Genomic DNA, 14,038 nt, shown 5'->3' on the forward strand with positions numbered 1-14,038 from the left:
TGTGTGCTGTGTTGCTGCTTGGAAGTGTACCGTATGGAAAAGAGTACATCAATACATAATGGGTCTGATGTGTTGCAGGAATGCAAGGGCAATGTTCTTCAACTTACTGGAATTAAGCAGAAGTGAAGGTTGGAGGATCTTTTTCACATAAGAGACTGCAGATTATTTTCAATATACAGTTTTAAATAACTTCCAATGCTGACAAAATTTGAACAAAAATTGATTATTCAGTTTGCCACTGGAAAATGCACTTAGTTTAGGAACATGTTCATTTCAATGATGTTTCTTTAGGAAAAAGCTGAAGAAATGAATTTATACTTATAATAATGTCAATAATTTATTTGAGTAGGTGAAAAAAATTGGCTTCATCTTTGTGATTTTACTGACTTTAATTCTAACAACTTTATTTATCTTAACTTTAACATGTATTTACTCTTGTATAATGTTAATTTTTGGCAAAATGTATCAGCACTGTAAGATAATTATATTTGTAGGATAATGAGAATTTTTTCAGAATATGCAAAAAAACTTGAGATTTGACAGTCCTCTGGAAGTAAAAAGCATTTCAACATGCTGGACTTTCCTTCCAGAAAAAAAAAAAAAGTTTTACTTTTGTCTCTGCTGCCTCATATTGCTTTAGTATAGTATTGATTTTTTTTTTTTCATTTAAAGAGAGGTGTATGTGAAGATCCCTGTGATAATTTTGATCCTGCGCACAACCTCCTTGAGATAATTTTTAATATTAGAAGGAAATGTTGCACAAGGACTTTTCTCAGTAAAGATTCAAGGGCTGACTGAGGCTGCTGTTTGGCGTTTGTGGTGGGGTAAGCTTTGCCGTACATCCAGGGGCCAACCAAGACTTGACCCCCATTTGTTGTGCTTTGAGACGATGACCCCACACGCTCCCTGTCTGTATTTAAACAGCAGATATGAGCTTCTCCTCCCCTCATACCAGGAGCGGTAGTTGCTGATGTAAGAGCAGCCGTCTGATCCTTGGACTTCGGTAACAGATCAGCCAGCAAGAGAGCCTGAGGGTTTGGCCCACCGCATTTACTCCTTCCTCTACCCATGGCTCTCCTGCCAGAAATGGGGGAACTGGTCCAGCAACCCCCCATGGTAGTTTCGCTGATGGAAAGGGCAGTTTCCACCCTGTGTACTGTTTTGTCCTCCTCTCCCCGGGAAGGGAGCACCACTGGACTGCTACGAGCTCTGCCCAGGGGCTCTTGATTTTCCTGTGCTCCCCCAGTGAGCGCAGCAGGTCTTATTTCTCCATGATTTTGGTACCGGTTCTGCTGAGATGGAAACGCTTTTGCCCCTTAGGATAAGCTTCATAATAGAATTCATAATTGAACTCAGTATTAAGGTCCAGATCAGCAGCCAAAATCATGTGAAATATACAGTGTATGCCTTTAGGACAGCCTGAACTTTGCTCAGTGAAGTGGTCGGTAAATATTGACTCTGATTTGGTAGTGGGAAAGAGCAAAGCACTATTTCAGCCTTACCTTGGGCTTTTGTAAACAGAGACAGCAGCTTCAGCCAGAATTCAGCTACTAATTGGTCATGCTTCCATCTGCACAGGAGCATTAATCATGTGAAAAGCTGTTTGCTTTCAGTGCTGCTATCTATGCATTTTTATAAATATCCTTCAAAAATGACTTTTAAAATAACCATCTGGAAGAGGCCCTACGTACAAAGATTGCACGACTTTGTATGGACACATTAGGCTATTTTGCCTCTGAATTAAATGGAGTTAAGAGAGTCAGATACATTCAGATGGGATATAAACTCTGACTTCGGTTTGTAAAATTAAATTCCAATTACACTGAAGGAAACTAAAGTTTTGCCACTGGTCATAATGGCCATAATTATCTGAGTCTTTTAGAAGATTTCCGGAGGACAAGAGACCTATGAAGACATAATTATAAATTCACAGATCATACATTAATTCAGTAAAATCCATGGCATTTTTCACTGTATTCCTTAAATGAATTTCACTGGTTAATATCTTTTTCATTAAAAGATAGTATAATTCTACATGGATAAAAATAAATGTGTAGACTACTTATGGGGTGAATTTAGTATCTCGCTGTTGAAAATAGATTGCGCCAAGTATTGTTGAGTATTTGTTTGCTGCTGGATTGAGGTATCTGAATTAGATTCTGATTGCCTTTTTTTTTCTTCTGATGTCACAAACTCTGTAATATTAAAAAAAAACCACTTGGATACAGCAGGATAGAAACTTAATGTTGCAGAAACTGGGAGGTATTTTTTTTTTCTTTAAACATGGCATAAAGCTTGGAAAGTTTTCACGAAAATATTTCACTTGATGAATGTCGTGGTTTAACCCCAGCCAGCAACTAAGCACCACGCAGCTGCTTGCTCACTTTCCCCCCCACACCCAGTGAGATGGGGGAAAGAATCAGGGAAAAAACGTAGAACTCGTGGGTTGAGATAAGAACGGTTTAATAGGACAGAATGGAAGAAAATAATAATCAGAATAACAATAATAAAATGATAATATGCACAATGCAATTGCTCACCACTTGCTGACCAATGCCCAGTTAGTTCCTGAGCAGCGATCTCCCCCAGGCCAACTCCCCCCAGTTTATATACTGGGCATGACGTCACATGGTATGGAATACCCCTTTAGGCCAGTTTGGGTCAGCTGCCCTGGCTGTGTCCCCTCCCAACTTCTTGTGCCCCTCCAGCCTTCTTGCTGGCTGGGCAAGAGAAGCTGAAAAATCCTTGACTTTGTCTAAACACTACTGAGCAACAACTGAAAACATCAGTTTACATTATCAACATTATTCTGGTACTAAATCCAAAATGTAACACTATACCAGCTACTAGAAAGAAAATTAACTCTATCCCAGCCGAAACCAGGACAATGAATTATGGCTTTTCCTTGCCATCAGAATACTTTCTGGCTACAAGTGAAGTTTTAATAAGGTTTCATTCAGGGACCGAGAACTGTTGAGTGAATCGCTTTAACTCAAACACCACCATCTGCGGTGATTTTGAAGGCTGGGTTTGGTGGGCCCGCTCTTACAGAGCCTCCTCAGCAAATGTGGCTGGGAATAGGAGGCTGTGGGACCATTTACGTGGCTGGCTGCCTGTCCAACAGCAGAAATCATATGCTTTGTGTTTCCAAGCCCTCATTATTAAATACGCAATCCCCTCTCAGGGGTTTGAAAACTTCCCTCCCAACACAATCTTGGAAAATCTGTGCTGCACAGAAGGATGTATTCAGTAAACTGTTTGCAGCAGGCTTTGTAACAGTTTCTCCTTTTAACTTCTATCAACATATTGGGTGAAATTTGAGCTAGTCCCATTTCTTAAATATATCCTTTATTTCAATGGTAAAGTTTGACTGTGAAGTAGCCATTCTTTTCAAGAGGTGAATGTTTTTACACGGGGGATATCTGAAGAGACCACTCTTAGGTTGAAGAGTCAGTGAAAGCTTAAGGGACTATAATTACTGTACATTTAACATGTAGCTTATTTTGCAGTTTGTGAGCTGAAATCGCCTTCGATGAGTGACTTTCTGTGGGGCCTAGAAAATTCTGGCTGGCTGAAGCATATCAAAGCCATTATGGATGCTGGCATTTTTATTGCAAAGGTAAAGTGTGTAAAATGAGAACAAAACTTGGACTAACCAGATACAGAAAGTGAGGACCAAAGTCTCTGCTTGTGGGTAACTTCTGTTATCTTCAGTGATGTTGTATCTGAAAAAACCACATCTTGCAATGCTTCATATATGAGAAGAGACAATTCTTAGGTGCTGTCGTGTGGACATTTTGCTAATATGGTAAAAAAAAGTTTGTGTTCTTTTCACTGCAGAATTCAAATGTACTAAAGCCTCTACTAGCCTGTATCTTGTTATGCCAGGTATTTGAATGTCCTTACTTTACTCCCCAGCAGTGATTGTCACTGTTTCTCTCCCTATTTCCCCTGCCTCAGCCACTAGTTTATAAACACTTTCTTTGTTGAAGGTTTCTGCTTGAGGACTACTTCTTCGCATGGTGGTTGTAATATAGAAGTATTAGCTACTGTGTTAACCCCTCTGAGTTATTTAGCGACCAACTAAATTCATCTCCTAAACCAACTCCTGTGTATTACTGTGGCCAAACTCTAGCAGCTTGTACTCGTTTACATATTGAGAACTGTTTCAGAAAACAGTTGTTGGCTTTGTTAAGAAATTATTTCTCCTAATCCCACCCAAAGTAGCGCAGATATTTGTCACCTACCAACAGTATTTTTATTACCTCCTTCCTTGTGCTCAGCCTTTTACTGTTTCAATCTTTATTTTTGAGATTACTATTACCATTTCTTATAGGCCGTTTTATTCACATGACCTGCTACATATGACTATATGAATAAAACCCCGTGGGTTTCCCTCCTCAGTAACTGCTTGTTTCTCTTGCTTTGCTTCTTCCTGCTCAGCGGGCAACTGTAGTTTCTTACCTGAACAGCAGCTGCAGGATAAATGCACATGTTATTATTTCTCCCAGCCCTACTAGCTTTCATTAGCTTATAGAAATCAGGTCATTTACATTAGCTCTTGCCAACTTTTCCCCAGTGGCTAGTCTTAAAATACTGTCCAGAAAAATTTATCCGTTGTTCATGTGCTTGCTAGCCTCATGCTTCCTCAGACATGCATTTTGACCCGTTCTTAATTTGTACAGTTCCCAGTTCTCGGTTGTTGGTCTCCTGCCCACAGGGGTTCTATTTTGGTAGAATTTACTTGTCTCTTGAGATAAACATAGATAATTTATTATTATTCCTTGTTCCTTATTAAGCCCAAACTTAACTTAAATGTTTGTTTTACTAAGCAGTATCTTTCCTAACCTATTTTATTTCTCTACCTTCTAAATTTAGTTCTCTTTGAAATGACAAAGGCCAAACAGCTTAGAATTTAAAAAACCAAAACCCTCAGGTTATGAAAATAATGCAACATCAGACTTTGGAGAACTTAGTATGATCTCTTCTTATGTGTTTATGTATAAAATGGGATCCTCTTTCCCCAGTTATTTACATTAAAGATACTGATACAATTGTGCTTATCAGATCTGGAAGTTTACTACTACCACAGGCTTCCCCACAAACCTTTAGAAGTATGACATCAGTGTGCAGGCCACTGTGCTGTAATAATATCCACGCTAGTGCTGGCATCAGAAGCAGACCTTGCCATTATGGACATTACCATCAAGACGAGAAATTAAGAGCCATATTGCTAGCATAGCTGTTCTGTTGCTGATACGTGAGTTAGAGCATTAACTGCATCTGAATCTGCTTTAGGTAGTTGTCCGCTCTGACATTTTGATGTATTTTAATTGAAACAGATCCCACATCCTCCTGCAGTGGAACATCATAAACAGGGGATGCTGCAACCACCATATTGCATGGGATGGGATGAGATTAAGACTTTTCAAATGAGAGGAATAGCACTCAACATAATTCAAGAACTCTGGCAGAATAAAAAATTAACAAGGTTTCCCAGTTCTCAAATTAATACTCACTATATTGTGCTGTCTCACTGTTCCTCTCTTACCATTGCCTTTCTCCCTGCTTGTGAAATTTCTGACTTTTTCTGTATCCTTAGGCTGTGGCTGAGGAAGGTGTGAGCGTGCTTGTTCACTGCTCTGATGGCTGGGATAGGACAGCCCAGGTTTGCTCTGTAGCGAGCCTTCTGTTGGATCCATATTACAGAACTATGAAGGGTTTCATGGTAAGCAGGTTCTCTTTCACAGAGTAAATGAAGTATTATGGCATCATTTAAGATGAATATCTTTGGTTTTAATGGAAGATAAACTTTCCTTAAATATACCTTTTTCTTTCTTTCCTTTTTTTTTTTTTTTTAAGTAGGAAGGAAGGTTTTTATCTGTCCAAGTTACAGTCTCTCAGTTTCTGTTTGAAATGTTATCAAAGATGGGGATCAGTTGGGCACCCTTTTCTTTTTCCTAACCTTGAGCAAGAAACTTTCTCACAGCCCAAGGAGCTTTCGTGCAAGCAAGAATTTGTATTCATTTTCAGGGATCAGTGAAGTTTTGAGTGTCAGAAGTGTGTGCTCCCTAGACATTAGATTGCAATGAGCAGCTATGTTGGAAAATCTGTTCCCTTCCCAACCAAATCAGTAGTGGTAAAGCATCCAGGAATGCTTATCAAGTTACTGGTCACATGTTAAAAAAGATGTTTGAAACGTTTTTAGGTTCTGTTTTAGAAAATTATTAATCAAGCTAATTGAAATTGTGCTGAAATACCAGCATCCTATCTGTATCCATGAAGAGTGCTACTTTCTCCTGAGCTGGCAGCAGTGCTCATTGCTCATTATTTCTCTGCTTACTCTAAAATTTATCTGGGATTCTAATACTGCTTGCTTACATCATTCTTGCTTGTCACTTTTCTGCTCATCCTAAGAATTAACTGGGATTCCAATACTGCTTATTCACACCACTCTTCTGCCTGCTTTAACATGTATCAGCTGTGCTCCACAACACTGAATGCAATATTCTCATTTTAGGTGTTAATTGAAAAAGACTGGGTTTCCTTTGGTCACAAATTTAACCACAGGTAAGGTGGTGCTAAGGTTTTTCTATATATATTTTTATGCAGTCGGTACCCGCTGCCATTCCAATTTTACTGCCTTGTTGCCTTCAAATCATATCAACAGAATACCCTCAGGAAACTGCCATACCCTTTTCTCTTACTATATTTAGCCACCTGGAAAAATCAAAGTGAAATATTTTCATATCAGTCTTTTCTGATATATGCACTCCAAGACTGCTATTGGGAACCCTGAGTGCTGGTCTTGCAGTTGCTACAAGCATTGAGAGGTCCATGTGAGAGAAAAACAGCATGTATGTGGCTTGCAAAATCCCTTTGGACTCCAGCAGATCTTTCACTAGTGCCAAGACTCCCCAGCTAAGTCCCTGTTCAGCAAAGTCTACATCTTCCAGGACAGTACTTAATCTTAGGCATGCCTGTGAGTTATCTATTACGTAAAATATACTCTTCCTATTACACTCTGTTCTAACGAAAACAGTAGGATTTGTTCAGAAACGTCAGGTAAAGTGAACCAGAAAGTAATCTATTTGGACAAGTTATTTTGTACATCCATTATGTAAATGCTATAATGTAATGAAAATGTTTGAAGACTTTACATATTTAAACATGGATAAATACCCACAATTTCTTTCTTTCTTGTATTTCCTTTTAGTTTCTGTACAAATAAAAAATGCAATTTTTATATTGGAGTTTAGTTACATTATATTGCTTAATTTTAATATAAATTTGTTCTAGTTTCAAAAAAACACAACAAAACTTTCAGGAAATCTGAGCAGCTCCACACCACCTGTGAAATTCCAGCAGGAATTACTACATTTAATATGATACTTCAGATGTCTACTATAATCAGTGGTGAAAGATACTATGAAATTTAATCACCACTGATAGCTTTGGTTTGCAGTACAATATTGCTATATTTTCTTTCATGCATAATAACAGTAGAATTAGAAGTTTCAATTTTAGATATTTATGGAATTCCACTCTGTTGGCATATATATACACACACTATACAAGCAGAATAATTGATTGAAAATGCTTCTTCCTATCATGTAGACTTAGAAAATATTTTTTACTTCTGTGTTTTGTATTTTCAGGCTCCTTTTCTTCATTGCAAGTGGTTCCAAGAGACATTTTTATAAACAGAAAGTTTCGTGTTCACTTGACAGTTACAGTAGCCTGTAAACACTTCCCACTTTTTAAAAAGTTCACCAAGAGAGGGCAGCTTTAAACTGTTTTCTGTCAAGGTTATTCTGTTCTGCTCAGTTTCCTGGTTTTGGGAATGGTCTGCCATTAAGCAACTGTCTAAGATAGATACGTTTTCATCATTGAGTCCTTGCAGTCATTCTTATGATGACTTATGTTACTGTGGTATAACTTTATATTAATAGCATCAAAACATGGCTCTGCAGCAGCCAACTGTTAGTAGCTGTAAGGCAACAAGACACCTGTAAAAGGTGAGGGGTTTTTTGTATTTGATAAATTCTGTCTTCATTCTAGTCCATGAATCTTGCATGACTTTTTTAAGTAAAAAAATATACTAGTAATTGAGATTTTAGAAATGAATGCCTATGATATAACTTGCACACTAAAAGTGAGGGGTTTGTTTTCATTAGTGTTAATTCAGTTTTCCTAGAGGATTTCAGGTTATAATTGACAGTATCTTGTCTTGTTTCAGGTATGGCAATTTAGATGGAGATCCAAAGGAGATATCCCCTGTTATTGACCAGTTCATTGAGTGTGTTTGGCAATTAATGGAACAATTTCCTTGTGCCTTTGAATTCAATGAGAGATTCCTCATCCACATACAGCATCATATCTATTCTTGCCAGTTCGGGAATTTCCTGTGTAACAGCCCAAAGGAGCGACAAGAGCTGAAGTATGAACTTTAGTAGCATATTTATGCGTGGGGTATGTGGGAGGTGGTGTGTTGAGGAGTCAAGACATTTGCCAGCCTACATGTATGTGCTTTTGTAAGGCGCGAGGTGCTGCAGTGTAGACTTCTTGGCTGTCATCTTCTGGCAACACAGATCAATACCGAAAAAAGCTGATCCTCTGCAATGTGGCTCTGCCGGGAGTGTAATCCATGGTGTGCGTGACAGGGATTAGTGAAAACTGGCAAGAGCATTAGCCTTTCAGCCATGCAGCCCTACCCATATTGCAGCATTAACAACATACAAGGCAAGCTGTCACTGTAGCTCTAATACAAGATGACATTAACTCTAGTTCTAAAGTTCTCAGGTTAAGAGTCACTGCTCTCCTGTGTTTTAACCTGTCTTTGCATCTCATGTCAGGACACTTTAGTCCTGATCTCTCAGATAGATACTTTCTTATGAACAGCATTTTTGTCTGGTAGCCCTCCCCAAGATGGAGTCAGCAAACTACCCTTCTGCTGTCTGGCCCCAAAGCAATTATGAACTAATCTACCTGCCCTCAGGCCCAGAGACAATAATGTCATTCCTGGTAGTGTTGATGTTCATATCTGTTTCTTGGGGCCCTGGCTTCTCAGGTACATCATGACACCCAAGACTTTTCTCATGCATCCCGATCATGGCAGCAGTAGTAATGAGGAAGGTGGGAGCTACTGCTTGCTGCTGCCATTTGGTCCCTTTCACTGCTCAAATGCAGAGCAGCCTCAGTGCCACAGTCCATTTAAAATCGAAACCTTCACGGGTCATCATATCCCAAGACCTAACTGCATGAGAAATTGCAGCTCAGTGGCATAGAAGTGCCTTTAAATGTGGAGATCCCTTTGGTGTAGAGATTGGTCTGAAAGCTTTTTATGGAAGTGATCCTCTCCGTCTTGCAAAGGAACCTGTCTCTCCACCTTCCCTCTCCAGCTGCTCTTGCTTTATGGGAAATGGATTGGATTTTGCCTTTAGTGACCAACAAAGGAATACAGGTCTCTGTTTTTCTGTGTTTGTAACTTAAGTCTACTTCTGTTAAGGAAGTACTAAGCTGGTTGTCAACGAGTAGTACAGAGCACTAGAATGTCGCATCTAAGCTTTAGCTATACCTGAATTGTAGTAGAGACTTTAATATATTTGTATTTAATACATTTTTTTTCAGAATCCAAGAACGAACATATTCATTGTGGGCTCACTTGTGGAAAAATCGCGCCGATTACCTGAATCCTTTGTACAGGTCAGACCACAGTCAAACCCAAGGGACCCTGCATCCACAGATGGCTCCATGCAACTTCTTGTACAAGTAGGTAGTATCACTTGCTACTGAGAATTGTAGGATGTGTTAGAACAGAACAGAGTGCCTTTGTATTTAAGTATTTTTCGTTCCATAAGGTAGCTTACAGAGAGTAAATTCCGTCTCAGATGCAATGTGTTCATTCCTTGTGTGCTCATGTCAGCCAACACCTCTGCACAACTCCACAACAGAGCATTAGTCTGAAAAGAAGCTTAAGATTAAAGCTATATTGATAGTTGTGTGTCCTAATTTCATGGTTACTCACTTCTTCCACTGAGAAATCTCTCTTTCAGTTCTCTTCTCGTCTGTGGTTTCTAAATTTAAAGTTGCTTCAACTTCTTCCATTCCAAGACTTTGTGATGTTTATTTGGATCAATTGGTGTTGAAAATAAAATGGAACATTTCAAGAAATCATACGGTTTCATTGCTAGAACAATTGTTTAGTAAAACAAAAAGCAGACTTTCTCCATGTTGTTTTTATACCTCAAAGTATACACAGTAAATTTTACTTGATTTTTTTTTTCAAAATGTAACAAAATACCATAATTTTAGAAATGTCACCATTGACATTCTGACTCAACTAATTAATTGTGCCATTAATCTTAACAAACTTAAGGAGATCTTGAATAGAACTTCATGAAAACTGTGATTTAAGTAAAACTGATCAGTTTGTTTTCCAGTTGCAAGTAAAAGCACCTGTTAAAAAGTTAATACATATCCTAAATGACAGAAATGGAATTATTCACATCTACTATTCCAGGTCACATCCACTTTAAAACAATTTAAAAATAGTCATTAATCGTATTCTTTAGGATAGTGGGATTTATAAAACAAGTACTGATACTGCAGATCCCCCATCAGATGAGTAATCCCGTTGATTTTAATGGAATTACTTGGGTGCGTAAAGATTTCCAGGCACGAACTATCAGACGATAAACTTCAGGGGGAATGTGACTTAAATAGTATACTATTGGGGTAGGAATAATAAACCATCAAAGAGCACACACGTGCTCCAAAAATATCTGTCAGCTACTTGGCTGGACAGCTGCAGCTGAGGGCAGGTCTCTCGGCTACTTAACCTGTCTGGTGAACTAGTTACATACTCAGAGTCTGGCTGTGGCCATGTATTGCCAGAAAGACAGAAGACAGGAGTGCTAGAGTAAGCTATGGACTTAACAGTTCGAGTCCTTTCCTCCTGAAAACGAAAAATCAACTCAGCTTTTTAACTAAAGGTTTGTCAAATAATTCCATAGACCAGGAAAAGAACTTGCCAACGTATATGCTTCATGCAATTTCCATAGGCCAGTTTAAATTTTAAGACAGCAGGATGCCATACTGTTTTCTTTACTCCTGATTTTTTACTCTTCTTTACAGGGCAAAAAACTCCTGTTAACTAGCTGCATCTCACACCCTGGCCCCCCAGGCCCAAACAAAACCAAGCATACAGAATTTCAAAGTTGACTTCATGGGAAGTTAAAGAACAGCTGAAAACTAGGATTATGAAAAACTGTCTTTAACCTTGGCTGTTTTATAGGTACCATTGCTCTAAAGCCCACAGTGTAGAACAAGAAAATACAGCAAAAGTTTGCATTCAATGAACCACCCTCAGCCATGTGATCTAAGTCAAAGGTACATTCACCTGTCTTTCTATTGTGTATCAGAATTGGTTCAAGCAGAGTTGCATTTTCAGGACAGAGCCAATGCAATTGAACCATAAATGTTACCAAACAGCCAATGAACTTATGTGTTTGCACTCTAATGATGAACAATCCATGGATGGATGATTTTGGACAACACGTGTCTGGGAAAAAAAACAAGCGTGTATTTAAATCTTCTGAGGCCACCTCACCAAATGAGAAAATTGCTGACCTTCTCGTCAATTCCAGGTTCTGGAGTGGCATGTACAACCGCTTTGAAAAGGGGCTGCATCCTCGACAGTCAGTCACTGATTATCTGATGGCAGTGAAGGAAGAAACTCAGCAACTGGAAGAAGAGCTGGAGGTCTTAGGAGAGGTAATAAACACTTGATCTCAATGCCCTAGACTTCACTGATGGTAAATGAAACCCAACTCCATATGCTGCAGAGTCGCCTACATGCCACATCCTTCTCTGGCATGAGGATGTTTAGCCATCATCTTTGCGCGCACATAAACTACTGCGAATCTTTTGCATTTAAGACACAACAGTGGACTTTTTTTCTTTAAGGATAAAATTTCACCTGTGTTAGTGCACAAGTACTACTCCTGAAAGAATTTTATATCCTTCTGTAACTCAGAAGGAATTGTAACTCAGAAGGATGCTGCAATTCCGCATTGGTTAGTGATAAACTGTGCACTTCTCATACTCCATAAATGCTAATAGGCAGTTTTAAAGGGTGCCAGTTGGGTTGGGCTCTGAACCTAGTTTCTTTCTTTTTTTTTTTTAAAGGCAAAGACACGTAAGAGGATTACTGGGCCCTAAATGTGTCCTTATAATATACACTGTTTCCTTTATTTCAGAGATTGGCGAATCTTCAGAAATCGCAATTAAATGATAATAAAGTCAAGAGTAAGCCACAAGACCGAAGCAAACAGTTAGGGCTTTCTACTTCCAACAACAGCTTAGCTAACACTCCCCAGGAGTATAGCAACGATCTGAAATCATTCCCATCCCGGAGCCCTTCACAAGGGGATGAAGAAGATTCAGCCCTGATTTTGACACAGGACAACCTGAAAAGCTCTGATCCCGACCTCTCAGCTAACAGTGATCAGGAGTCTGGTGTGGAGGACTTAAGCTGTAGATCCCCAAGTGGGGGTGGCTGCTTGCCTAGCGAAGACAGTGGCAAGGATTCAGATGAGGCTGTATTTCTGGCAGTCTGAAATACCTTCACAACAGCAAGGATCCAGATGAAGTTGAGTCTGTCACAGTCTGGAATCACAACTTTTCATCAGATGAAGAACGGGAGTGGTTTGTGGCCTAAAGAAATAATCCAAAGAACGGGAACTGTGCAATTGTGTAGGAAAAGATCTAAGCAGAACAAGCCATTATTAGTTTTAAGACATAATGCTAAAGAAAGGTAATATGTGCTGTTATATTTAGTTAAGCCAATGTTGTGTTTGTTTTAACTTTATCAATGCTGTACATTATTCCTTACATTGTACATTTCCATAATTATTTATTGTACAAAATAATAGTTCTTCTCCAAAGACATGAAATTCCAAAGTACTCTCTTAGTCATAGGGACAAGGCTGAAGATTCATTAGTGTTAGCTTTACTGGTGAATCAGTCAAAACTTATTTTTGTAGAGCTTTTGCTTCAGACTTACTGTGTATATTCTTCACTTTTTTTTTCATGGGAGGTGTTAAATTTTGAATTCCAACAATTATTTTGCATATTCTCCTACTAGAATCCTTTACAGCAAAGTAAAGCTAACAAATGGACATGCTTGCTTAGGGGACAAATGAAGCTTTGATCCTGCAAAAATATCCTTTAGTAAGGAGCTGCTGCTGCTGCACGTGAATGCATCCCATTGTACTCAACTCTCAACCAGTGTTGAAAGTTCAGTAGTTTCTGTGAGCAAAACTTCAAGGAATGTAACAATACTTACACAGCCTTTATGGTAAACCATCCCTTTGTAATGAAAGGTACATTAGGCAGTATACTCTAGCCTCTATGTTTTGTTCTCCAGTTTGATTGTTTATACCTTACCCTTGTTCCAAACTGCCTACGTAAGATATAAAGGTAAAATTTTAAAGGTAATAAACCCCCAAATTCTCCAGCCTATTTTGATTCCTACTTGAAAATGTTTTATTTGAGTTGGAGTGAGGTACATATACAGTAGAGAGAACAGGGAATCCAAAACCACTTATAAAAATCATTTATGAAAGTATCACTCCAAATTCAGAATTAAAGGAACATTATGCCCATAAAGGAACTGTTATAAAGAGTATTTCTTCTGAATTTTATTTCAAAATAGGCCAACCACAACCAAGGGTGGTTTTTTTTTATCCTCGCACAAAATTTCCCTTTAGTATTTGCCAACCTGAACAGAGCATGGCAATGCTAACTTAAGAAAAAGACTGATTCACCACAACAGAAAGTTTGATCGTCTGGTTTAAGAATTTTCATAGTTTTTAAGAGCAGGAGTAATAGCTTTCATAATCATAGGCACAGAAGTAAACCACTGAAAAATGTTTTAAATTTGGGATGTTTTGAAGCTCACTAAAAAGGCTTCCATATCAGGAGATAATTCTTCCAAGTTTGGGGGGGGGAGGGGGGGGGGGGGGTGGGGGGCTTT

General features: G+C 38.7%; 2 protein-coding genes across 2 annotated transcripts in view; one reads left to right on the forward strand and one right to left on the reverse strand.

Annotated features, from left to right (window-relative positions):
* The window catches only part of MTMR7 (myotubularin related protein 7), a 31,664-nt gene extending 19,028 nt beyond the window's left edge, over positions 1–12,636 (forward strand). Inside the window, 7 exon segments of the mRNA XM_010570071.1 lie at positions 3,510–3,619; positions 5,603–5,728; positions 6,521–6,570; positions 8,240–8,440; positions 9,631–9,771; positions 11,649–11,775; positions 12,261–12,636. Coding sequence (XP_010568373.1) covers positions 3,510–3,619; positions 5,603–5,728; positions 6,521–6,570; positions 8,240–8,440; positions 9,631–9,771; positions 11,649–11,775; positions 12,261–12,620 — 1,115 coding nt within the window. The 3' untranslated portion in view covers positions 12,621–12,636.
* VPS37A (vacuolar protein sorting 37 homolog A (S. cerevisiae)) overlaps positions 12,633–14,038 on the reverse strand; it is an 18,478-nt gene continuing 17,072 nt past the window's right edge. The window contains exon 11 of the mRNA XM_010570051.1: positions 12,633–12,717. The gene's annotated coding sequence lies outside the window, so the exon portion shown is untranslated. The remainder of the gene's footprint in view (positions 12,718–14,038) is intronic.

Source organism: Haliaeetus leucocephalus, unplaced genomic scaffold, assembly GCF_000737465.1.
Source record: "Haliaeetus leucocephalus isolate CR32 unplaced genomic scaffold, Haliaeetus_leucocephalus-4.0 Scaffold284, whole genome shotgun sequence".
Classification (NCBI taxonomy): Eukaryota; Metazoa; Chordata; class Aves; order Accipitriformes; family Accipitridae; genus Haliaeetus; species Haliaeetus leucocephalus.